General features: G+C 42.8%; 1 protein-coding gene across 1 annotated transcript; it reads right to left on the reverse strand.

Annotated features, from left to right (window-relative positions):
* LOC148097079 (L-rhamnose-binding lectin SML-like) lies at positions 1-6048 on the reverse strand. The gene is made up of 8 exons (XM_087833473.1): positions 6015-6048; positions 5524-5556; positions 4891-4992; positions 4357-4450; positions 4098-4192; positions 3958-4002; positions 199-337; positions 1-106 (listed from the first exon to the last, which is right to left on the reverse strand). Exons 1-8 carry the CDS (start codon positions 6046-6048, stop codon positions 1-3), a joined length of 648 nt encoding a protein of 215 aa, XP_087689599.1.
* Between the last annotated feature and the right edge of the window lie 18377 nt (positions 6049-24425).

Below are 24425 nucleotides of genomic sequence, written 5' to 3' on the forward strand. Positions count from 1 at the left end.
TTACTTACCCTGACAAGTGTAAAACACCTCCAGGTACTTATAAATGCCATAACACGGGTCTTGTGGGCTCTTTGCTTCAACAGTACAGCTGTTTTTCCCATTACAGCTGTGAACGCAGGTCAAAGGTGAATCAGCAAAAATTCACTGCGTCATCTGAGAGAAGATGGAGAGCTGAAGAATCAGAGTCAGCATCTGTACCTGTTAGTTACATAGGTCATGCTTCCTGACCAGGAGCAGTTAACGTTGTTGAGATTTGTGATAGTATATCCGCCAGGGCACGTGGTTGTGTCACGGCGACCAAAATTAGCCCAGGAGACGACTATAACCTGTCCTTCACCTGAGGAAGAGTTCATAGAGTCAAACTGTAACCATGGTGACATTTTTATTACGTGAATACTCAAACGTACAAAGAAAGAGAAGCTGTGATCTCACCACACTGAAGGTTTGCCTTTGATCCTCCACATGTTACACTGCGGCCTGAAACAGACACAGATCCATCAGAAACTGTAATCATTCATGTACAGTGAACAGTGATGTATTAAATCTCCAGTTTTTACTTGGCATAGTATTATTCTTGTGCATTAGTGTTAAAGATACAGGAGCATGATCGCTGACAGCTATAGGGTGAATCTCAGTGTCTGAAATGTCGCTCAGCAGTGAGCTGCTGACCAAAAAATAATCCAGACGAGAGTAGGAGTGATGGACATGTGAGAAAAAAGTATATTCCTTACTGGTGGGGTGAAGGGAGCGCCATGCATCGCAAAGACCAAAGTCGCTCATATACTGTTTGATTATATTTGTGGATTGCCAATTACGCTGAGTTCCTGCTGTGTTGAGCCTATCCATGTCTTCATTTAGTCCAAGGTTGAGGTCTCCCCTAAGAACAATTGTGCAATCTAGGTGTTCGGAGAGTGTACTAAAAAAACCGTGGAAGAATGAGGGATCATCAACATTTGGACCATATACACTTACAATACATAGCTTTTTATCAAGTATAGATAGTTTAATGATTAAGAATCTGCCCTCTGGATCTATAACTGTATCGAGTACTGTGAAATTAATATTTTTATGTATTAGAATTGCTACTCCTCTTTGTCTAGAATTATAACAGGCTGAGAACACATTAGGAAACTCAGGTGTTTTAAGTTTATTCAAACCTGTGACAGGCATGTGGGTTTCTTGTAATAAAACAACGTCTGCCTGTAATTTTTTAAGTTGGTTACGTTTAAAGAAGTGTCGCAATGACGATGTGACATCATCAGCCAGTTTAAAATAGATTTGAATGTCATCCGCATAAAAATGAAGAGAAATATTGTATTTATCAAAGATTCGGCCCAAGGGTAACAAGTACAGAGAGAACAGCATAGGACCAAGCACAGACCCCTGGGGGACACCAGAGGTAACAGGGGCAATGGAGGAGGCCTAGGTACCCATGGTGACAGAAAAGGACCTTTCTGATAGGTAGGATTTAAACCAGCTACGGGCACTGCCCGTGATGCTCAAGCTTCATTAACCCTTTAAGACCTACCATAGAACCAAGTCCGCCAGAGATTATATTATATTTTTACATGCTGTAGTGCCATTTGTGGGAGCATTTCAAGTTGCTATACATCAATACAACCATTATAGCCCAAATTGTAATAATATGTATGCATTAAGGGCATAGAAATTACATAAATTGCAAGAAAGTGCAATAAACTACAAAAAAAAATTTAAAATCGTTTTTGATTTTTTAACATATATTTCTAGTTAGAGAAATTTAAGAGGCTTATCCCTCAAAACTGTAAATACAAAAAAGTTGCACAAAATAGTTTCCCACCACAGGAAATTTATTTTGAGTGTCTTCATAGTTTTATTTTTGAAATACACCAATTTTTATACACTGCAGGAAAAACAAAAATAAATATTATAGTGCAAATTTGCAAAAAAGCAGCATATGCATTAAAATAAACTATTTCCAGCAGTGCAATTTGAGTCCTAAGCATCCCAGAAACCACTCAGAAAGTCATAAAGTCAAATATAACTTTTAAAAACACCAGTATAGGCTCATGAGGAAACTACATTTCCGCAAAAATGACGCCACTTCCGGTTTCGGGCAGGTAATGGCGGACATGCGATAGTTCACCCTGACGTCTATTCTAACGTAGGAAGTGTTATGAACAGCTGATCGGATCGGCAAAGCGTGTTTCTGGAATATTATGTTTTTGTTGCTGCAAGTGCTTTTTATGCAGTTTTTGCAAAGCTATATGTGGAAGAAAACCGTGACCTAGGACAAGCTGATGGCATAAGATGTAAGTACAACTCCTCCGGTTTCATATGCAAAAAAAATTATTGCGCTAGCTTATGTGGTTGCAGTTCTACAAGGATTTAAAAGTAGTTGCGCAAAACAGAGCGTGCCCGCTCCGACCAGTTTTAAAGGGTTAAAAGGACATTACAGTCCACCTAATCAAAAGCAGAGAACAAATCAAGCAAAACTAAGACCACAGGGCGCCCTGAGTCAGCAATTGAGAGAAAGTCATTACGATTCTCAGTAATGCAGTTTCCGTGGCTTAAACCCTGAATGAAATTTTCCCTGATATTATTTGCATCCAAATAAGTTGGTAATGAACAATCTTCTCTAGGACTTTAGACAGAAAGTTAGTGAGTGGATTGAGGCAGCTCTTTTTGAGTATAGGTTGCACTACAGCGTGTTTAAAAGTAGCTGGAACATAGCCCAATAACAATGACAGATGCATTAGAGATAAAATACAGGGCCCGATAACGTTAAACCCATCTTTAATAATGTAAGATGGAAGAATGTCAACAGTGTTTTCAGTCAATAGGTCCAGCCGGATGGCTTCCCGACCTCAATCGGGTTTGTGGTGGGGCGTGGTCTGCGGACGCCATGCAGGTGCATCCGCATGGCATCAATCACGCCCAACGAGTTAAAGACACGGGGTTTCAGGGTTGTTGGTCTGTGTGTGGTGGCAAGGAGTATGTGTGGCCTGCAGCTGAGAGCTGTAGTCGCACTGTGTGAATAAAGTTTGCTCTCAAATCAGACCTCTGGACCCGTCATGCGTCTTCCTTGCCACATATGGTTTCAGGTTTTGTTTGTTATTTAGTTTAAGTTTATGTTTAGTTCTGTCCTTGCTTTTGTCATTTCCAACTAAAGCTTCCCTGCATCACAGCAAGTGCCTGAATTTTGGGTTCTTTCATACAAACCCCACACGACTGCTGCTGCAGCTTTAAATGTCAAATTGGTTTAATTTATTTTTTATTATTATTATTTTATTATATTTGTATTTATTTGATGACTAAACATTCATCACATTTTTGTTATTAAGTATTGTGATAATGATGTGCGCGTTCACTCAGGATCTAAAACAAACTGACGAAATCTTTGTGACTGATGATTTTTCTGATGATTCTTTTCAGCACAGAAAGCTTCATCTTTTAAAAATGATGAATAATTTTCATTTTCATTCACTTCAAAAACAAGTCTGAATGTACCGACCCTAAAAGATTATCTTTAGAAGTTTATTATTTGAGTTACTTACCCTGACAAGTGTAAAACACCTCCAGGTACTTATAAATGCCACCACACGGGTCGTTGCTTGGTTCTTCAACAGTACAGCTGTTTTTCCCATTACACCTGTGAACTCAGGTCAAAGGTGAATCAGCAAAAATTCACTGCGTCATCTGAGAGAAGATGGAGAGCTGAAGAATCAGAGTCAGCATCTGTACCTGTCAGTTACATAGTTCATGCTTCTTGACCAGGAGCACTTAACATTTTGGAGCTGTTCGACAGGACGTCCATCAGAGCATGTGGTTTTGTCACGGCGACCATAATTAGCCCAGGAGACGACTATAACCTGTCCTTCATCTGAGGAAGAGTTCATAGAGTCAAACTGTAACCATGGTGACATTTTTATTACGTGAATACTCAAACGTACAAAGAAAGAGAAGCTGTGTTCTCACCACACTGAAGGTTTGACTCAGATCCTTCACATGTTACATTGCGGCCTGAAACAGACACAGATCCATCAGAAACTGTAATCATTCATGCACAGATTGGGTTCATTAGTCATTTCTAATCACAGGTTTAACAGAGTCCTTACGTGGGAAGCAGTCGTAGGTGGTCTCCAGGTATTTGCAGACTCCAGGATCATAAGTAATGTTTGACTTTATGTCACACTCTGTTTTTCCATCACAGCTGCAGGGAGACAGAAACAGCTGGTTTTCAGCTCAAAGATATGAAACAAGTTACTTTCAGGTGATCATTTACTTCCTGTTAGTTTGAGTAAAGCTGTTCAACAGGTTTTAGTTTGTTTCTTCTTTTGAATCAAAGGCTCACTTCTACCATCCCACAGTGCTCACCTGTTCCTCACGTTGTTCTCAGTGTCACTGTCAGAGCAGGTTACTTCACCTCTACATTTGTACACAGCTGACGTCACAACGATCATTCCACCCACTGTTATACAGACACAGTATGAGAGAAAAGGAACAACTCAACACAACATGCAATAATCCAGGTTTAAGGCTTCAGTTTCAGACTCAGATGCTGCAGATCCATAAATAATGAGGATTGTACCTCTGTACACCACCACAGTGGAGATTACATTAACTCTGATTAAGGAGAAAACTTTAAGTCAGTGTTTTTGTTTCTAATCTACATCAAATGTTTCTGAATTTTTATACACAGTCCAACATCCTCAGAGCTTTTGTTAAAGAATAAATGCACTGTTGGTTTGTTGATCAGGAAAATACCATTTAAACTGAAAATAAGCAACTGTGCATAAAAAGGCTGTAAACTATGAACAGTTAATCCAATACTTGTTAAGTTTGTTGAATTTAGCCTGAGAGTCTGAATTTGATCTGCAGTGAATTCTTGGACACTATTTTCCATCTTACCACAGCTCAGGCGATGAACACTGAGGCCGTTAGAGGTGACCACTGTCCCTGTGGATATGGCGGTCACCTCGGAAGGAAAGGAAACTTGAGCTCTGATAAAGCCTGAAATAAAAAATAACTGTATAAATTGTACATTTAAAATGTTACTTGTTCTTCGAGTGAATCAACAAATGGCGAAATGAAAAGCCGAACAACAACAACGCTGTTTCTTTGGAGAGTCTCAGCTTACCTGTGTGTTTATTTCATATTTGTGAGAACGCCTCACAGGCATTCACACACACTAAATCACAGTATTTGACTATGAAGTGGAGTGCCCCCCCCCCCCCCCCCAGTTTGCAATCCAGAGCCTCTATCCCTGATTTCCTCACACATGTCAACAAGGAGCCCCACAACATCCAGAACCCACCCCACCCACCCCAGCAGCCACCAAACAGGTTTCATTTCATTTTCACTGGAAACAGAAATAAGATTTTAAAAAGGTGTGTGTGAAGGATAGAGTACAGATTTTAGATCACACAAATACAATATTTAGTAGTTACAGACAGAAGAAGAAGAGGTGAGCTCTATTAATGAGAAAGTTAACAGAAAGGCTCTTTGTGACCAAAATATAAGAAGCAGTAAAACAGCATTTACCTGAAGTGATGAGTGAACAGGTTGCTGCCAGCACTGAAAGAGACAGAAAGAAAGCTCAGTGTCAGACTGTGTGTTTGATATCAAGTTTAATTCACCTCAAAACATGAAACAGAAATGAAAACCAAACAGGAGAAAGCTGCTGCTTTCATTCACACCTGGATTCTTTGAAAACTCTTTCTAAACAGCAGATTTCAATGACACATTTATTCTCTTCATGTTTCCAACTTTTGTCAATAAACTTATTTGTGTTGACAGTTTGAACTCTTCAAAGTAAATGATCAGCCATGAATTCCTCTCAGGACTCTGTGAAGCCTAACTGTCCTGCTGAGGTGATGCAAACATGTATTTAGGATGTTAGATTAACTGATCCAATAAAGCAGAAAGAAAAGCATGTCACAGTACAGCACAGTGGAAAGCTAGAACAGGATTAGACTGAACATGTGCAGCTGATTTCATGTAGAAATAAAGGATTATCAGTGTGTTGTACTCACACAGTGTGCTGCTGAGTCCGGAGCAGAGCATCATGTTAGGAGATCTGGATTACAGTGAAGAGCTGATGGAGGATCAAACACAGAGCTGCTGGATTTACTCTGTTTCAGTAACAACTGTGATGTACATGCAAAGTGCAAAAAACCCAAAATGCAGAGTATCTTCTATCTCAGATGTAAATGAATAAGCAAATAAAAGTACTTTACATTAAAAGTTATTTAAGCCTGGATCAGCTGACCTAGTGACAGCTGGGAGGGGCTCACATCTCATATTTGTTGATTGGTTAAATCAGTTTAGCAATTGGTAAGAACTTTCTTTTTTCTTAAAACACAATACAAATTATTGCAACTTTTTTTTGTAATGATTCAGATGTCGTGAAGAGCTGTTCCAAAGTTTAGGAGCTACAGTTTGAAAATGTGATCACGTCTGGATTTAAATGAAGAGCACAGACCTGATCAGCTCAGAGAGAAAGTGACACTCCCCTGTTCATTAACAGCGTCTTAAAGAGGGAACAAAGAAGACGGAGACCAAGTGGACGACACAGACAAACATTCAGCAACAGCTGTGGGTGTTCAACACACCAGTGTTTACAGTGGTTTTAAATGGGGTGGCAGCAGGTGGATGTTTTAGCTGCTTGATGTTTGTAGTGATAAAACGATTATTTAAAAAAAGAAAAACAGGGTGCAGCAGGAGTGCAGCAGGAACACATTTGTATAGAAAATTTCCACATTTGCATGGATTATCTGTGCACGTGTCTCTGGTCAAAGCACGCAAAGGAGAAAGATTTGAGAAAGTGGGTCAAAATGTGTACTGAAGCCAGTTCACGAGGAAAACAGAGTTTCAAACACTCAGTATTTAGACAGAAGTGTTACTTCAACTCTGACTGCGTGAAGAACTTTTCAGGTCCGGCTGTGCAGCAGGTAGAGTGAGGATCCAAATTACAGGGCACAGATACAAAAGGATGAACTGAAAGAGGCAGCTTTATTACTGTGGCAAAAACACTCAAAGACACAAAAGCTCAGGAGAGAACTGGAGACTCAAAAATATGGAATACAGGAAAACACAGAGGCCAACAGAACAACAAGCAGAGGACGACAGAGGACTTAAATACACGTAGGCTACGAAGAGGATGTGAAACAAGAGGGAACACAGCTGGGACTAATTGAGGCTAACGGGACAGGGGAAGCCAAACTGTAACAAAATAGGATAAATACTGAAAAACATAACATGCCACTGTACAGCAGCTACACCTTCATGCAAAAGGTTTCTGGAGTTTCCACTTTCATCCAAGAGGCGTCTTCTTTTTTAAAGCCTGTCCTGTCTGACAGCTTTTCCAATCACAATTGTGACCTGAATGTGATCTTATGGCAAACACATTTGCTTTTTTAAGATGAGCTCTATGAAGCTCCTCTTGTTCACGTGTTGCCTTTATGTATTTCTTCATTTATTTCACTTCCATCACTACAGTACATCTGCAATAGGGAAACATGGCCTCTGTCAGGGTCCTGGGTCGGTGATGCAGTGTTTGTGGTCTGAATTATTGATAGTCTTTGCTTTTGTAACATGCACTGCCTGGCCAAACAAAAGGTCTCCACCCAAACAAAAGGTCACACACTCTAATACTTCATTGGACCACCTTTATCTTTGATTACTCGCTCATTCGCTGTGGCATTGTTTCGATAAGCTTCTGCAGTGTCACAAGATTTATTTCCATCCAGTTTTGCACTTTTTACCAACAACCTGAGTCTGATTGCTGCACAAAGCCTTCTCCAGCACAGCCAAAGATTCTCAATGGGGTTTAGGTTTGGACTCTGTGGTGGCTAATCCATGTGTGACAATGATTTCTCATGCTGGAAGAACAACTCTTTCACAATTTGAGCTCGATGAATCCTGGCATTGTCATCTTGGAATATGCTTGTGCCATCAGGGAAGAAAAAATCCTCTGATGGGATAACCTGGTCATTCAGTATAGTCAGGTAGTCAGCTGACCTCATTCTTGGAGCACATACTATTGCTGAACCTTGACCTGACCAACTGCAGCAATCCTACAGCACTGCCCCCACAGGCTTGTACAGTAGGCACCAAGCATGGTGGGTGCATCACTTCACCTGCCTCTCTTCTTACCCTGATGCACCATCACTCTGGAAGAGGGTAAATCTGGACTCAGACCACATGACCTTCTTCCAGTGCTCCAGAATCCAATCTTTATGCTCCCTCGCAAATTACATTTTTTTCTAGCCACAGTCCTACCTCTAAGATGCTGGGTCCCCACTGTCCACTAGCTGCTTTCTCTGCTTGATGCATGGCAATGGTTTGACCCTTTTTAAACACACTATCATCTTTTCCACGACCACGAGATGTGTCTTTCAACATGGTTGCTTAAGAAATGAGAAGCAACTCATTGCATCATTTGGGCAACTTGTTGCCAACTGAAAGATAATCACCATTCAGTATTTGTCCAATAGGAGGCTCATACCTAATTGATTAGTTACATCCAGTTGGCGAAGCAGTGTAGTTAAAAAGGTTTGAAGTTAAATCCTGCTAAATGGGACAATGGCATCACCTGCTAATGCAAATGTCACCCTGCATTGACTATGAAGGGCAAAGAATTGTGAGTAATCTTCAGAGTAATGAAGGATTCCCACAGAGGTAACGAATGTAAATGTTGTGGGAAAAAATCATGTTGCTAGTCCATAACATTAATAGAAACTGACTTGGTTATTTTTGGTTAAACATCATTTGCTGTGGGTTACTTCTGTCATCCTTATGTTGGGTTAGATGTTCGTTTCATGTGAGACTTCGTTACCAGTAAAGAGACTAGCGAACTATGCCGTCTTTTCACACAGGGCTCACACTGGGTGTTCACCAAAATTAACCAATTAACCCAGCCGGGCGGGAGGCACCGGCGGCGACGTAGTTCAGGGGGCCGTCCATGATGGCAATGACATCCAGTCATCGGCCTGGAAAGTTGCCGGACAGGACGTGCAGGACGGGCAGGCCGGACAGGACGGGCAGGCCGGACAGGACGAGCAGGCCAGACAGGACGAGCAGGACCAGACGGCATGGAGACCTCAGGCGCAGACGAAGCTAGACGGAGTGAGGCAGGACCAGGCGACGCTGAAGGCGAAGACACGGAGGCTGGACCAGGCAACGCAGAGGCTGAAGCAGAGGCTGCTGCTGTAGCTGAAGCTGGACAGGTGAGGGTGGCGCTGCAGGCGATGGCATGGGAGCCGCAGGTGGTGGCGCTGCAGACAACGGCGTGGGAGCCGCAGGTGACGGCGCTGCAGGCGACGGCGCTGCAGGCGACGGCGCTGCAGGCGACGGCATGGGAGCCGCAGGTGGTGGCGCCGCAGGTGGTGGCGCTGCAGGCGACGGCGTGGGAGCCGCAGGTGGTGGCGCTGCAGGCGACGGCTTGGGAGCCGCAGGTGGCGCTGCAGTCGACGGCATGGGAGCCGCAGGTGGTGGCGCTGCAGGCGACGGCGTGGGAGCCGCAGGTGGTGGCGCTGCAGGCGACGGCGTGGGAGCCGCAGGTGGTGGCGCTGCAGGCGACGGCGTGGGAGCCGCAGGTGGTGGCGCTGCAGGCGACGGCGTGGGAGCCGCAGGTGGTGGCGCCGCAGGTGGTGGCGCTGCAGGCGACGGCGTGGGAGCCGCAGGTGGTGGCGCTGCAGGCGAGGCAGGTTGCTGGACGGGCCCCTCGGACCCTCCAGCGGGAACAGGTTGCTGGACGGGCCCCTCGGACCCTCCAGCGGAGGCAGGTTGTTGGACGGGCCCCTCGGACCCTCCAGCGGAGGCAGGTTGTTGGACGGGCCCCTCGGACCCTCCAGCGGGAACAGGCGGCTGAAGCGGTCCCTCGGACCCTCCAGCGGAGGCAGGTGGCTGGACGGGCCCCTCGGACCCTCCAGCGGGAACAAGTCGCTGGACGGGCCCCTCAGACCCTCCAGTGGGAACAGGTTGCTGGACAGGCCCCTCGGACCCTCCCGTGGAGGCAGGAGGCTGGACGGGCCCCTCGGACCCTCCAGCGGAGTTAAACAAAGGCTGGTACGGTTCTCCAGAACCCCCAGCGGGACCAACAGATGAAGGCCGGACGGGCCCCTCGGACCCTCCAGCAGGACCAGGGTGCAGAACAGATGACTGGAAAACTAAACAATCCAAAGAAGCAACTTGGCTAACAGTCTCTGTATTAGCTGGCTCAGGCGAAACAGAATCCTCAGAGTGAAACACAATGTTACTCACAGTGGGTGTGATGTCAGAATGTCCAGAGTCAGAATGCTCAAATGGAGCATGCAATAAACAGTCACCGTCTCCCCCGAGAGGAGTTTGCTCAACAGTTATGGAGTGGTGGCGGCCTGAACGCAGTTTCCTTCGGGATGAGGAAACAGAAACCGGTGGAGAAAAGGAGACCTCCTCCTCATCCTCCGAAAACATAGCCGCCATGAAAAAGCTAGGCCAATGAGGACCCGGCTGGTGTGGGGAGGGAGAGGAAGTCCGTGGCAGTGTTGAGACAGGTGGAGAGTGTGTGTTGTCCTGGGGCAGCGGTGGGGAAGATGTAGTGAGTGAGAGAGCAAGCTCACCAGCCTTGACTTGCTCTCTCCAGGCAGTAATGGTGCCATCCAACTTAGTGTCCTTAGCAAACTGAGAAAGCTGAGGGTTATGACGAATGATGGCATCTACTGCACTTAGCCTGACTGACATAGTCCGTAAATCCTGTGACTGGGCAATGCGGTCGAGCAGACTCACCATCCGCATCATCTCGCTGTTGAACTCTGAGGAAAAAAGAGTCTGCGGGGTCCATGTTCTAGTCGCGATCTTCTGTCAGGTTAGGGCTGTGTGCAGGCAGGAGTGGTGGTAAGGAGGACCCAAAGTGCAGACGCTCGGAGGCAAAAGTGTATTTCCAAACACAGCTTTATTGCTGGATGGCAACGTAACAAAAACCCAAAAATACAAAATAAACTTACGCAGGCAGGCAGACAGACAGAACACACAGCATGAATGCGGTTAGATCGCGACACGGACACAGAGAAACACAGGGCTTAAATACACAGAGGGAGCAATCAGGGAATGGGTAACAGGAGGGAAACACAGCTGGGGCAAATCAGGCCTAACGAGACAAGGGGAAGCGAAACCAGATACATTAACATCAGACAAGGACCTTCAAAATAAAACAGGAAACATAACACAGACTGAAGTAAAGACACAGACTCACACGCACGCACTGCAACAGAGGGAACAGAGACGTGGGACCAGGGCAGACACAGACACTGACTGGACACGGGGATATTGCAGACAGGGGAGACAGCAACTAAGGATTACACAGAGACAAACCATAAGACATAACTCTAACAAAGAAACCAAAGAATAGAAATGATAAATAATATATCAACTCAAAACCCTGGGTCAACAACCCAGGCATCCTAACATTTACAAGATAATCAACATCTGTGGGAGTAGTGTTCAGGAAGCTGCTCTACACTGTGTTGGCACAAGGCATTGAGGAAGATAACAGTGGAGGAATTATATCCTTAAAATTATTCATAGCACTTTCATAAAGACATTTACTGTGATGTACCTTGGAGTTCTTAAAATATTCACTCAGTAGGGCTTATGAGGCGATGAGAGGAGCAAGGGAGTGGCTGGAAATGGCTCAGGTTTCAGATGAGATGAGGTTGTGACCTTTAAGTGGGGAAGCAGGGGGCGAGAAGGTCCACAGCTCTGTCCATAGAGGAGGGAGCCATCAAAGGATAAGCATCCAGGTGAATTGTTGAGGTGAGTATCCCAGTGGATAGGAAATCACTTCTTGAGACAAGAGGATGGAAGCACACTCGGAAACACAAGGAGAAATGCTCTTACTAGCACTCATAAACTATAAACCTAAGGAACACAAACTAGGCCTGGTTACTGCTTTGAGAGATAGATCATCTGGCAGAGACTGGATGGTCCATATACAGTGAGTGGAAAGGGCTACGGGGCAATTGCCACCCAGCTTGGTGAAAAAAGAACAACTGTTGGAGCAATTTTCAGGAAATGGAACAGGCTAATGATGACTGTCAATGTCCCTCGGACTGGGGCCCCGCGGAGATCTCTCCTCATGGGGTTTCAATGATGCCAAGAATGGTGAAGAATCAGCCCAGAACTACAAGGGAGGAGCTGGTCAATGCCGTGGAGAGAGCTGGGACCATCGTTTCCAAGGCTACTATCAGTAATACACTAAGACGTCATGGTCTTGCATCATCTTGCAATATTGCATCGCATGGAAGGTTCCCCTGCTTAAGTCAGCCTATGACCAGGCCCGTCTGAAGTTTGCCAGGGACCCTCTGGATGGTCCAGAGGAGTCATGGGAGAAGGTCCTGTGGTCAGATGAGACCAAAGTAGAACATTTTGGTCTTAACTCCATTTGCCGTGTTTGGAGGAAGAAGCATGATGAGTATCATCCCAATAATACCATACCTACAGTGAAGCATGGGGCTGGAAGCATCAAGCTCTGGGGTGTTTTTCTGCACAGGGGGCAGGACGACTGCACTGTATTAAGGAGAGGATGAACGGGGCCATGTATTGTGACATATTGGGCAAAAACTTCCTTCCCTCAGTCAGAGCATTAAAGATGGGTCGTGACTGGGTCTTCCAACATGACAATGACCCAAAGCACACAGCCAGGAAAACCAAGGAGTGGCTCCGTAAGAAGCATATCAAGGTTCAGGAGTGGCCTAGCCAGTCTCCAGACCTAAATCAAATAGAAAATCTTTGGAGGGAGCTGAAATGCCCCGAAACCTGACAGATCTAGAGAAGATCTGTATGGATGAGTGGGCCAAAATCCCTCCTGCAGTGTGTGCAAACCTGGTGAAGAACTACAGGAACCGTTTGACCTCGGTAATTGTTAACAAAGGCTTCTGTACTAAATATTATTATTTTTTGACTCAAGTGATCAAATACTTATTTGACACAGTAATTCACAAATAAATTGTTCAAAAATCATACAATGTGATTTCTGGATTTTTCTTTTTAGATTCTGTCTCTCACAGTGGAAATGCACCTATGCTGAAAACTGTAGACCCCTCCATGATTTCTAAGTAAGAGAACTTGCAAAATCACAGGGTGATCAAATACTTATTGATCTCACTGGATACTGCTGCTGATGAGACAGAGATGATCCAGCCAGGGAGTGGAAGGGCCCCAATCTCAATATCAGGCACTCAGATTTTACACTTTTTTTTTTTTATTGTGGGAAATTCAAAGGTCAAGCCTCTAGGAAGTAGATCTAAATACAAATCACAAGAGACTCCAGACCACCAAATTAAAACAGGAAGTAACAGATGACAAATACACTGCATGCATATTCGACTGAGTTTAAAATAAAGAAGACTGAGTGAACAGAATACAAACATAACTATCTCAGAAACTCAGAAGTAAAGGAATGTAATAAAAAACAAGGAAATTGTATCAGTAAGGAGATAACAAGACCTATGGACACTAAGAAAAACAGGAAACTAAATGCAAACACCACAGAATACAGAATCATAAGACAATCAAGAAAATAAAACTAGACCGAACAATGAATGCACTTGAAACAATTCAGGGTTCAGTATCTTGTCCAAGGTTACTTTGGCATGCAGGCTGGAGCGGCCAGGCATTGGACAACCAAATGCTCCAATTACTAGATTTCCTGAGCCACAACCACAGCAAGAATCACAAAAACTAAACAAATTTTTTTTTTTAAAAAAACTAGGTCGAATGTATGGTAATCGACAGGGTGCGGCAGGAGGCCAGCAAGGAACACATTTGTTTGGATTTGCATGGAAAATGTCCATGTGAGAGAGAGCACAAAAAGGAGACAGTATTTTGGAGAATGAATTAAAATGTGTAATTGAGTTGGTTACTGGGGAAAGCATCATTTTTGCTTCAAAAGTCTTTCGTATTATTGAGAAAGCGGTTTGCATCAACTGTGACTGTGTGAAGAAATGTTGAACTAGTCCATGAAAAACACAACATGCCATTGAATTTTATCTTCTTTTTAGTTTCAAATAGTTGTACAGCACTTTGTTTGAAAGCGCTTTATAAATAAAGTTATTATTATTATTATTATATTGATGTTAGAATGTTATTGTGTAACTGAAACAAAGGCTTGTTGCTGTTAAACAGTATAACAGCATTTATGCTCTTTGGCAGTAAGCTCTTGTCGGCCCCCTAGTGGTTGCTGCGCATAGCAGGAAATGTGTTTGGACTTACTGTTTTTCTGTGCTTTTTGTGGTGTTGTTTTACATTGTAGGAGCTACAATTGCTGGTACCATCAGAAGACACCTGTTAAGTGTTTTCTATGTCTTCTGCAGGTATGTGAGCTTGTTAACAGTCATTTTGTCTGTAAAGCACAAAAGCAAGTGAAAATGTAATGCGCTACTGTTAATTTGTCCAATAGAGGGAAATGTTTAGCCGGTGATACTTCTGTTATCCTGTTATTTTGTTTTATACGATTGTGAAATGTATTTTTATGGGTTATAAGATGTCTTTTTGTATACAAGTTCAATGTGACAGACTGTAAAATTGAAGATATTATTATTTTCCTTCTTTTCTTTATTAAGAAGTAGATTGTAAGTCTGTCAACACAAGGCGCGTTTGCACTGTGAGGGAGCTACAATTGCGGGTACCACCAGAAGACACATGTTAAGTGTTTTCTATGTCTTCTGCAGAATAAACCGTGAAAAGCCAACCTTTCTGAGCGTCTGTGATTTATGAAGAGCTGGAAGCGTTACACATGCATGGCAAGGAACTTCCTGGTCTTGATGTCAGTGGCTTCTATCTCCTCCTTTGGCCAGCTTATTATCCCAGCAGGGTACCTGATCACGGGCAGGGCGTAGGTGTTGATAGCCTGGGTCTTGTTCTTACCGTTCAGCTGACTCCTCAGGACTTGCCTGACCCTCTGCAGGTACTTGGTGGTTGCAGCTTTCCTAGCGGCCTCTTTATGGTTTCCGTTTGCCTGTGGGATCTCCAGGTACTTGTAACTGTCCTCTATGTCTGCAATGTTGCCTTCTGGTAGTTCGATCCCCTCAGTTCTGACTACCTTCCCTCTCTTTGTTATCATCCAACTACATTTCTCCAGTCCGAATGACATTCCGATGTCATTGCTGTATATCCTGGTGGTGTGGATCAGTGAATCGATGTCTCGTTCACTCTTGGCATACAGCTTGATGTCATCCATGTACAGGAGCTGGCTGACAGCTGCTCCGTTCCGTAGTCGGTATCCGTAGCCAGTCTTGTTAATGATCTCACTGAGGGGGTTCAGGCCTATGCAGAACAGCAGTGGGGATAGAGCATCTCCTTGGCAGATCCCAGACTTGATGGTAACTTGTGCTATGGGCTTGAAGTTGGCCTCTAGTGTTGTCCACCACATCCCCATTGAGTTCCTGATGAAGGCTCTCAGGGTCCTGTTGATTTGTATAGTTCCATTCCAGGATCCATGTGTGGGGCATGGAGTCATAGGCCTTCTTGTAATCAGTCCAGGCAGTCCACAGGTTGGTCAGCCTAGACTTGCAGTCCCGACTGACTGCTCTGTTTACCAGTAGGTAGACAGGTTTTTTGCGCCTCTGGTAATCTTGCCATCCCTTTCTGTGCCCCGCTCATGTATTGACCCATGTGCCTGTTCATCTTAGCCGCTATGATGCCTGACAGGAGCTTCCACGTGGTGCTGAGGCAGGTTATTGGTCGGTAGTTGGAGGGGACCGGTCCCTTCTGGGGGTCCTTGAGGATCAGGACTGTCCGGCCTTCGGTTAGCCATTCTGGGTGTCTCTCATCAACTAGCAGCTAGTTCATTTGCGCTGCCAGACGCTCGTGGAGTGCAGTCAGTTTCTTCAGCCAGCAGGCGTGAACCATGTTGAGGCCTGGTGCTGTCCAACTCCTCATACTGGAGACACTTTCTTGGATGTCTGCCACTGTGATGGTTACTGGACCCTGTTCAGGGAGGTCGCTGTGGGCTGCCCTCTGATCCACTAGCCACTGGGCATTGCCGTTATGGGTTGCGTTCTTCTTCCATATGCTCTTCCAGTATTGCTCTGTCTCCAGCCTCAGTGGTGCTGTTCTCATATTGTTCACCTGCCACTGAGAGTACACCTTGGCTGGTTCTGTGGAGAACAGCTGGTTTATTCTCCTGCCTTCTATCTCTCTGGTGTACCTCCTCAAGCTTCTGGCCAAGGCTGTGAGTCATTGCTTGGCAGTTTCCAAGGCCTCAGGTATGGACAGCTTGCTGTACTTCTTAGGTACCTCCTTGTTGCACCTTTCTCCTTCTCCATTGAGGGTATTGCTCCTTGTGGCTGTTCAACTTATACCCCAGCATCTCACTGATCACATAATGCCAAGTTGAGCACACAGCCCTGTGGCGTGGCCGAGTTCAGGATCCGTGTGGAAGATTTCCAGCTCCCCATTCTCACCACAGCCTGTTGAAGAGAACATCTCTGATCCAGTGGCACAGCTGTTTCGACAAACCCAGGTTATGAAGCTTTACAGCCAGCTGAACTGGGATCACCATGATGAAAGCCAAGCTGAAGTCAACAAATAGCATCCTAAAATAAGAGTTGCGATGTTCAGGGTGGGTCAGGGCTTAATGCAGGGCTAATGCGACCACATTCTCTGTTGAACGGTTCCACATGTGTGCAAACTGAAGTCTGTCCAGACCAACAGGAATGACGTCCTTGATCCCCAAATGTTGATTCTGTTCATCTGGACGTAGTGTTTTCAGTGGGAGAAATGTTTTGTCACTTTGTCAATCCATGCAGTAGCGGTTTTTGATAGTGGCGACATGGGCGGTTGCCCAGGGCGGCATCGCGGTAAGGGTGGTATCACGGGCATCTCCAAAAAGAAGTTGCTCGTACTCATGCTGCCCCAACATCAGCCAGCACATTTTGAAGTTGGCATAGGCACCGGTTTTCTGCCGCCCATTTGCTGGGAGTAAGAGCGCCCTCCGTTTGCGAGGTGCACCTGCTGCTTGCGGCACAGGCAGGAGAGGGTGGGGCGGCGAGGGATTCACTGGCTGGCTGGAGCAGCATCTAATAACCAATTCGCAAAATAAAACAAAATAAAAACAAACCAACAAACACGAAATCACCAGATGTTATGATACAGAATTATGATTTGCACCGATGTCTTTTTGAAATTCTATAAAGTGAGCGCGAGAGCCCTCGGTGCGCCTGCTCGCTGCTGTGGTGAAGTCAAAGTAAACTCTATTGTCATCTCCGCTACATACAGTCCAGTATATAGAGAGACGAGATAAATAAATAAACAATAAATATAAGAAGAGTAAGAAAACAAATATACACTTTAGGACTCGGGGTCAAAGGGATCAATAACAATTTAAAATTTACATTTTGATGATTTAAAGTCTCACACACAACCCGTCAAAAGGGGAGAGGGCCAGCTGCTTCCAAATAGAGCACATTTCATTCATAATGTTGTAAATCCAAGCCCATTATGTATTCATGATTTGAATCCTGGGTTAGGTTATGTTGTGGTGATCCTCAGGTTGGGGGATGGGTGCAAAATTAAAACCAATGGAAGGTGGACAAGACAAGTTTAAAGCCATCAGGTCTTCAGTTTAGAAAAACAAGAAAAAAAGAGGAGGGGAAACGAGCAAAAGATACAGGTAAGCAGATGTGTCATTGGATAATGGCAGGTCATCCTGAAACAATCAGAATCAGAATACTTTATTAATCCCTAAGGAAATTATGTGCGTTACAGTTGGTCCAAGAAGAAATTCTAAAAATAGTAACAGTAACAGACTAAACTTTGTTTGTTTGTTAGCCACTTGGCTATGATAGTAAACCGTAGAAACTGATGTAGCTTACTGAATCTTTTGGACTGTGTTCAGCACAATATTAACCCTCTGGGGTCCAGGGTATAATTGGCCATTTTTGACTACTTTTGATTTTACCTCTATATTTCACCTTTAAAATATGTTTTTCTTGCCTTGTTTGGTATCATTATTTTCAGCACAACCTCAAATATCTGAAATTTGAGTTATTTTTTCATTTTGGCATACTATATTAGCACAATGAATCTAAATTCAGAGAAACAAATTCAAAATCCGAGTAGAAAAAGGTTATATTTTTACTGTAAAACCCACAAACATGTTTAACAAATCCTTTTCATATCTTGAAATGCAAATAGAAATTGTACACTTCTAAAATTATGCACAAATTTTGCAAACAACCAAGTTATATGGTACTATTTACCTAAAAAAGTGTCCTCAGGTGTTTTTTATATAACCATTTAAAACTATTTACAGAACAATCAGGTGTGCTGCATCAAATAAGAAGGCACACAAATTATTTGTGCCAGTCCAAAAAAATAGTTTGTGTTCAGTTTAAGACAGAGGAGAACAACACAGGCCTAAACCTGCAGGTCTGACAGCAGGAGGTGCATGAGTCCAGTTTTCCATGTGGGAACAGCGTTTACACTGGAATCTGCCTTTTATGGCTTTTTTGGGGCAAATATGAAATTCAGCAGTCTCACTGACACACAATACAAAACAATAACCACACAACACACTAACTATAGCCTCCAAACACGCTAAACGTCACTAATGTCTCACATATGAAAACTCGCTCTCTCTCTCTTTCTTTCTCTCTTTTTCTTTTTTCTGTCATGGTCCTGAGTCCTTACTCAGTGATTTTGTGTTTAGTGTATTTATTAATGTTATTGTTATTATTATTTATGGGCTGTTTTGGGATGGTTTGTGTTTTGGATGCTGGGTTTCTGGGTTTGTGCTCCCCCGTTGGTCCCTGGTGTTAGTGTTCCCCTGTCTCGTCAGGTTAATCAGGCCCAGCTGTGTCTCCCACCTGTGTGTGATTTCCCAGTGTGTCTCTGTGTATTTACAGTGTGTGTCTGCCTCTGTTCCTCGTCGCGTCGTCTGTGTTCATCCTCTGTGTTACCCTGTGTTTCTGCGTTGCTCCGTGAACCTCTCTGTGTCTCCACTATGTGCTCTCCCTGCAGTTCTCCTCTTGTGTTTCAGGTTTGCCATTCTATAGTTTAGTTTTCCCAGTTTAGGTTATCCTCAGTTCTGTTTTGCCATCCCCACTTTGTGTTCTGTCTTCTGTAATAAACCTCCCTGCTTCTCAAGTAAGTGCTGCATTCGAGTCCTCCTTCTCCACACGGCTACTGCCCCAGTCGTGACATTTTCACTCGCAAGCGGAGAGTGTTTGCTAGCGCTGTCCATAGAAAACACCATTTTTACCGTTCTTCCCACTGTTTTGTTCAGAAAAAAAAAATTGTGTGTATTTTTTATCATAACTCTGGTTTTACGTGGCCCATCGACACAATTCAAAAACTGTTGTATAGTTTGAAGTCCGCAGTTTCGACCCAAGTTGAAATGGAAACTCTGAGTCGCTGCATCTTATAGCTGTGTTGTCTTAAATTGGTCATGTGATTTTGATGCACCGGCGCGTCCGTCCACCCCAGAGGTTAATTAGTCATTGTCAGTTGTTGATTTGTTCCAATAACAGTTTTTACAGTAAAATATGTTAATGTACAATCCTAAATATATTTTATGTGTGGGTGTGGGGTGGGGTAGAGAGTACAGGGGACGGGGTGGGGGGGCACCAGAGGGGGTGTTCGCCCAGGGCACCAAACAGGCTAGGACCGCCACTGCATCCAAGTGACTTCTTCAGGCTCAGCTGACTGCAGGTTTCCCCATTCTTATAAACAGTACATTTGCATAATGAGTGAAACCAGCCCACTGAATAAACAATGGGCTGGGAGGTGTTGAGGTTTAAATTTATCATCTTAAATGTTTATATGCTGATTATATTGCTTCAAAGGCCTAACTCTGGGTACACTCTGTGCCAAAAAGTGCTGACAGGAAACTGCATGCTTTTGCAATTCGGAAGTGAAACCAATTAGACTGTTTGAGAAACTGATCAGGAAGGCTGGCTCTGTGGTCGGCATGAAGCTGGACACTCTGGTGTCAGTGGCAGAGAAAAGGACACTAAATGGATAATGGTTATGATTATGGATAATGCTGGGCATCCTCTGCACACGGCCATAAACAACCAGAAGAGTCTGTTCAGTGACAGGTTGCTTCTCCCAAAGACAAGAACCAACAGACTTAAAAACTCCTTTGTCCCACACGCCATCAGACTGTTTAACTCCTCTCTGGAGGGGAGAGGGAGGGGAAACAGGAGGACAAAGGAGGGGGGAACAAGTAAGCTGTAGTGCCTCTCCACTTCACTGTGCAATTACCTTTTGTGCAATACTTTTTGTTAATAGTCAACGGTGCAATAGACTCCATACTTGAAGTGTGCAATTCACTTGTATTTTTATTTTTATTCCTATTTATCCTACTTATCCCCTTTGTATATTTTATCTACACTGTTAAAAAAAACATCCTAAAACAACGGTAATATTCTGGCAGCTGGGGCGCCAAAATACGACCGTAAAATAACCGGAAATAACTCCCTCATAAAAATACGGTCATTTCCAGTAATGAAAATACAATTAGTTGCGGTAATTTTACATGGGGTCTTGCCTTTTTCAAGTGCCGCTAAACATTAAATTAGGAACATGTTAATGTGATTAAACAATGAAATCATCTATAAATAGGGGGGGAAAAAACATCTTAAAAAACGGTAATATTCCGGCAGCTGGGGCGCCAAAATACGACCGTAAAATAACAGAAAATAACTGTCCCGTGAAAATACGGTCATTTTCAGTAACGAAAATAGAGTTTGTTGCGCTAATTTTACATGGGATTCTGCCTTTTCCAAGTGCTTTTAGACATTAAATTAGGAACATTTTAACGTGATCAAACAATGAAATTAACTATAAACAAGGTCACTGAATGTGGCAATATGAATCATAATACGTAGGTGTACAGAAATATACAGTTAACAGTTGGTTTAAATAATAATAATGGATTGCATGCCCTGGGACAGAGGCGAGGCTGCCATATCGCACCATCAGCAGTAGGTGAAGAGTCTTGACCACGGACCCAACGACGGAGAGTGTCCGAGCCAGGGCTCGATCCAGCAACCTTCTGATCACAAGGCGAACTGCCAACTCTTAAGCCACGATCGCCCTAACTAGCAATGATAACAATACTTATGTGATGTAACACAAGCTTATAGGGATCATGTTATATACTTTTCCATAGCATTACATTTGAATTCAACAGTTCAATCTTTCAAATAACGGACAGATATTTGTGAAATCATGATACATTTGTGAATGTATTTTAACAATCTAAATATGCGTATGTACAGACAGATACATTTAATAATCATGAAAATTATGTTTCATTACATTACAGTGATTTAACGTTAATTTACATTTGAAATGTGAAGTCAAAGTCTATTTACGTAACTTTAATGATATTCTAGAAGAACAGAACATTACTGTAAAATGCAGTAAAATACCTTCATATTAGGGTTTTTTCCTACAATCGCAGCCATACCCGCGACCTTGTTGTTGTTAGTTCACATTCATTGGCCGATGCTTAGTGTCATGTTATTTATATTAATTGCAATTCCTAACTCTACATTTCTTTTACAAAATATATCATTAACACAGCATGGCCATGCAATGTTTTACATTGTAGCATGTAGAAGAATCTAAATAAAGAAACTCAGAGAGATTGAGCTTGTTATTCAACCCCAAGCTGGTAGGGGGAGCTCTTTATTACAATGTGCTACAATGTGCCTCAAGGTTCAACAACAGCACAACAGAAGTCACTCATGGTACAGCACTCTCTCTACAAAACAACAACTGTCAGTGACTCTGCACCACGGCGTAAACACAACATTCAAGATAACAGTTAAAAGTAACGTAACCATAAACAATAAAACAAGAACATCTAAGCAGCACATGTCCCAAGTCATGATGGGAGAGAACTAGCTGTTCCCCCAACACCCCACAATATGTTTTTTTTAGTTTTTATTCCTATTAATTATATTTTCACTTGTTACCTCTGAATTATTGAATCAGACCTAGGTGACATGAAAGTTTCAGCAAAATTATAATTCAAATACTCCTATGATCATTGATTATTCTCATTAATTTTCGATCATTTCATATATTTTTCCATAGTATTACATTTGACTTTAACAGATCATTCTCTCACATAACAGACAAATATTTGTGAAATTATGATACATTTCTGGATGTATTTTTACAATCTAAATATGCATATGTACAAAAAATATATTTAAAAAACAAGTAAATTGTGTTTTATTACATTTACAGTGATGTCATGTTATTTTACATTTGACATGTCAGATCACAGTCTACTTATGTAAATGTAATGATATCCGAGAAAAACAGTACACAACTGTAAAATACACAGTAAAATAATTTGACATTACTATTTTTTGGAACAGTGTATATATGTCTTTGTATTTATATATATGTATGTATATATATATAATATTCTGTAACTCTGTAACTTTTGTCGGTGCTGTGCTTTTTTGGAAACCGAATGTCCCAGAGGAACCCACCCGAGGGATTAATAAAGTTTTATCTTATCTTATCTTATCTAAAAGCGTGCTTTTGCAGCTCGGAAGTGAAACCAACTAGACTGTTTGATCGAAACTTAAAGTGTGGTGTGACGTAGAGCAAGTATATAAATAACTAGGCTTCCATTTGTGCTTCAGACCTGAGCTTGTGTGTTCATGTGTTAAGGTCTCCATATCCGGATATGTAAAATAAAGATCATTTTTTAAAGTAAAAGGACGACTTTTGAGCCGTGTCTTTCTTGGCCCTGAAGAATCCAAAAGAACCGGAATTAACAGGAGCTAGAAAAACTAGGACAGAAACCAAAACACAAACAGTCATAATCCATGATAAAATCAAAAGTAAAAGTACAAAACACTGAGTCACTGACCCAGGATCCTGACAGTGAGTATCTGATGGGCTGAATGCATCAGCATCTGTCTCACAGTTTGATTCACTGCTAAATCTATCAAAAGCTGCATGTTGCAGGAGTCCATTTCTTTTGTGTGATAAGACAAGATGTGTGTGTGCACATCTGTACATGTGTGACTTTTGCTAAATTTTCTAAATTATATTCTATATTGTGTCACTTACACAAACCTGTGTGTGTTATTTTCAGTATATTACACAAAGTGAGAATGAAATTAGGAAAACAGGTGAGACTGATTGCTGCTCAGGATATCTATTTATTTATGTTTATTGTGATATGAAATCATATTGATCAATACCCTCCAGCAGTGATGTCATCGAGGCTTGACATCCTGCTGGAAGTGACATCAACAGTGAGGATGTGACATCATGATGTCGAATGTGTCGGAACATAAAGGAGCAGTTATGGAAATCTGACACAAACAGAAGATCTGTTCCCTCCACATCCCGCATCATTGACAAAATCTCGTTCTGTAAAGAATCAAAATAAAGAAACAGAAATAAAATCAGAGGTCTGTGCTGTAAACGTTTTCTTCTTCTTCTCTAATGTAAAAAGAACAAACACAGTTCTTATAAAGACCTAAGATTACATGACTTTAGTCAATATAAAAACCAAACACATTTCATCAACAGTCCCACTTTCAGTTTGTACCTCCACGGTTTATCTCCATACAGTCTTCTCCTCCTCCTGCGTTGTCTGGTTGTCCACTGCCCCAGTTTGTGAAGTCAAACTGGGAACCATCACTCCACATCCACACAGTTTCCTGGAAGAATAAAGTTCAGTTTGTTCTGATGTACTTTGATGCATCTATGCTGAGAGTGCAGACATGAGACCTCTTACACCACTCGAACACAATGAAGGTTCATTTTGTTTGTGGAGGTAAAAAATGAAAAGAAAAGTCAAGTCAACAGCAACATCTGTCTCCAGGAACAAAGTCCTGATTAATCCGTCTGTCACATGTTGACCTTTGAATCAAACTGATGAATATGAAGAGAAAAATATGAAAAATCAGAAACAGCTGCAGCTCATCCTCTTTATCTATGAAACACTTACAGTCTTTCTGCCTCCAACCCAAGCTCGTGTATATGACCCTGCTGCTGTGTAAATGAGCTTTCTGATGAAGGTGTACTCATCTGTGTTGTGGAATGAGGCCAGATATCCACCGAGTGTCTTACAGGATCTCTGAGGAGGAAGATGAGGTGCACAGAAGATGAAAAGTGTGAGAATGCATTTAAAATCAAAGATAAAGTGAGTTTGATGAAGGCAGCAAAGAGAGAGCTGATGAATAGAAGAGACACGAGGAGGGAATGTTTGCTCTGAATTCTGAACATCACTGCATGAACATTACTGCACTGCATGTATCAGCATAAAGCTGTTAAAGGCTGTGACGCCGCAGCAATAATCAGCTAAGAACAGAAGAACAAACGAGTCCTGTGTATTTACTCATGCACTTCAAACTGTGTGTGAATATTAATATAAAGCAAGTCTTCTTTCACTGAATGATTCTCACAGCAGGAAGCTTTTT

Source organism: Neolamprologus brichardi, chromosome 20, assembly GCF_056152115.1.
Source record: "Neolamprologus brichardi isolate AB-2024 chromosome 20, ASM5615211v1, whole genome shotgun sequence".
NCBI lineage: Eukaryota > Metazoa > Chordata > Actinopteri > Cichliformes > Cichlidae > Neolamprologus > Neolamprologus brichardi.

Bases quoted from the DNA above. Each gene is read 5' to 3' on its own strand.
- LOC148097079 (XM_087833473.1), bottom strand. From the start codon at position 6,048: ATGATGCTCTGCTCCGGACTCAGCAGCACACTGT. The intron at 5,557-6,014 runs GTGAGTACAACA...TGTCTCTTTCAG, and splicing joins CGGACTCAGCAGCACACTGT to TGCTGGCAGCAACCTGTTCA. The intron at 4,993-5,523 runs GTAAATGCTGTT...TTTTTATTTCAG, and splicing joins CTGTTCACTCATCACTTCAG to GCTTTATCAGAGCTCAAGTT.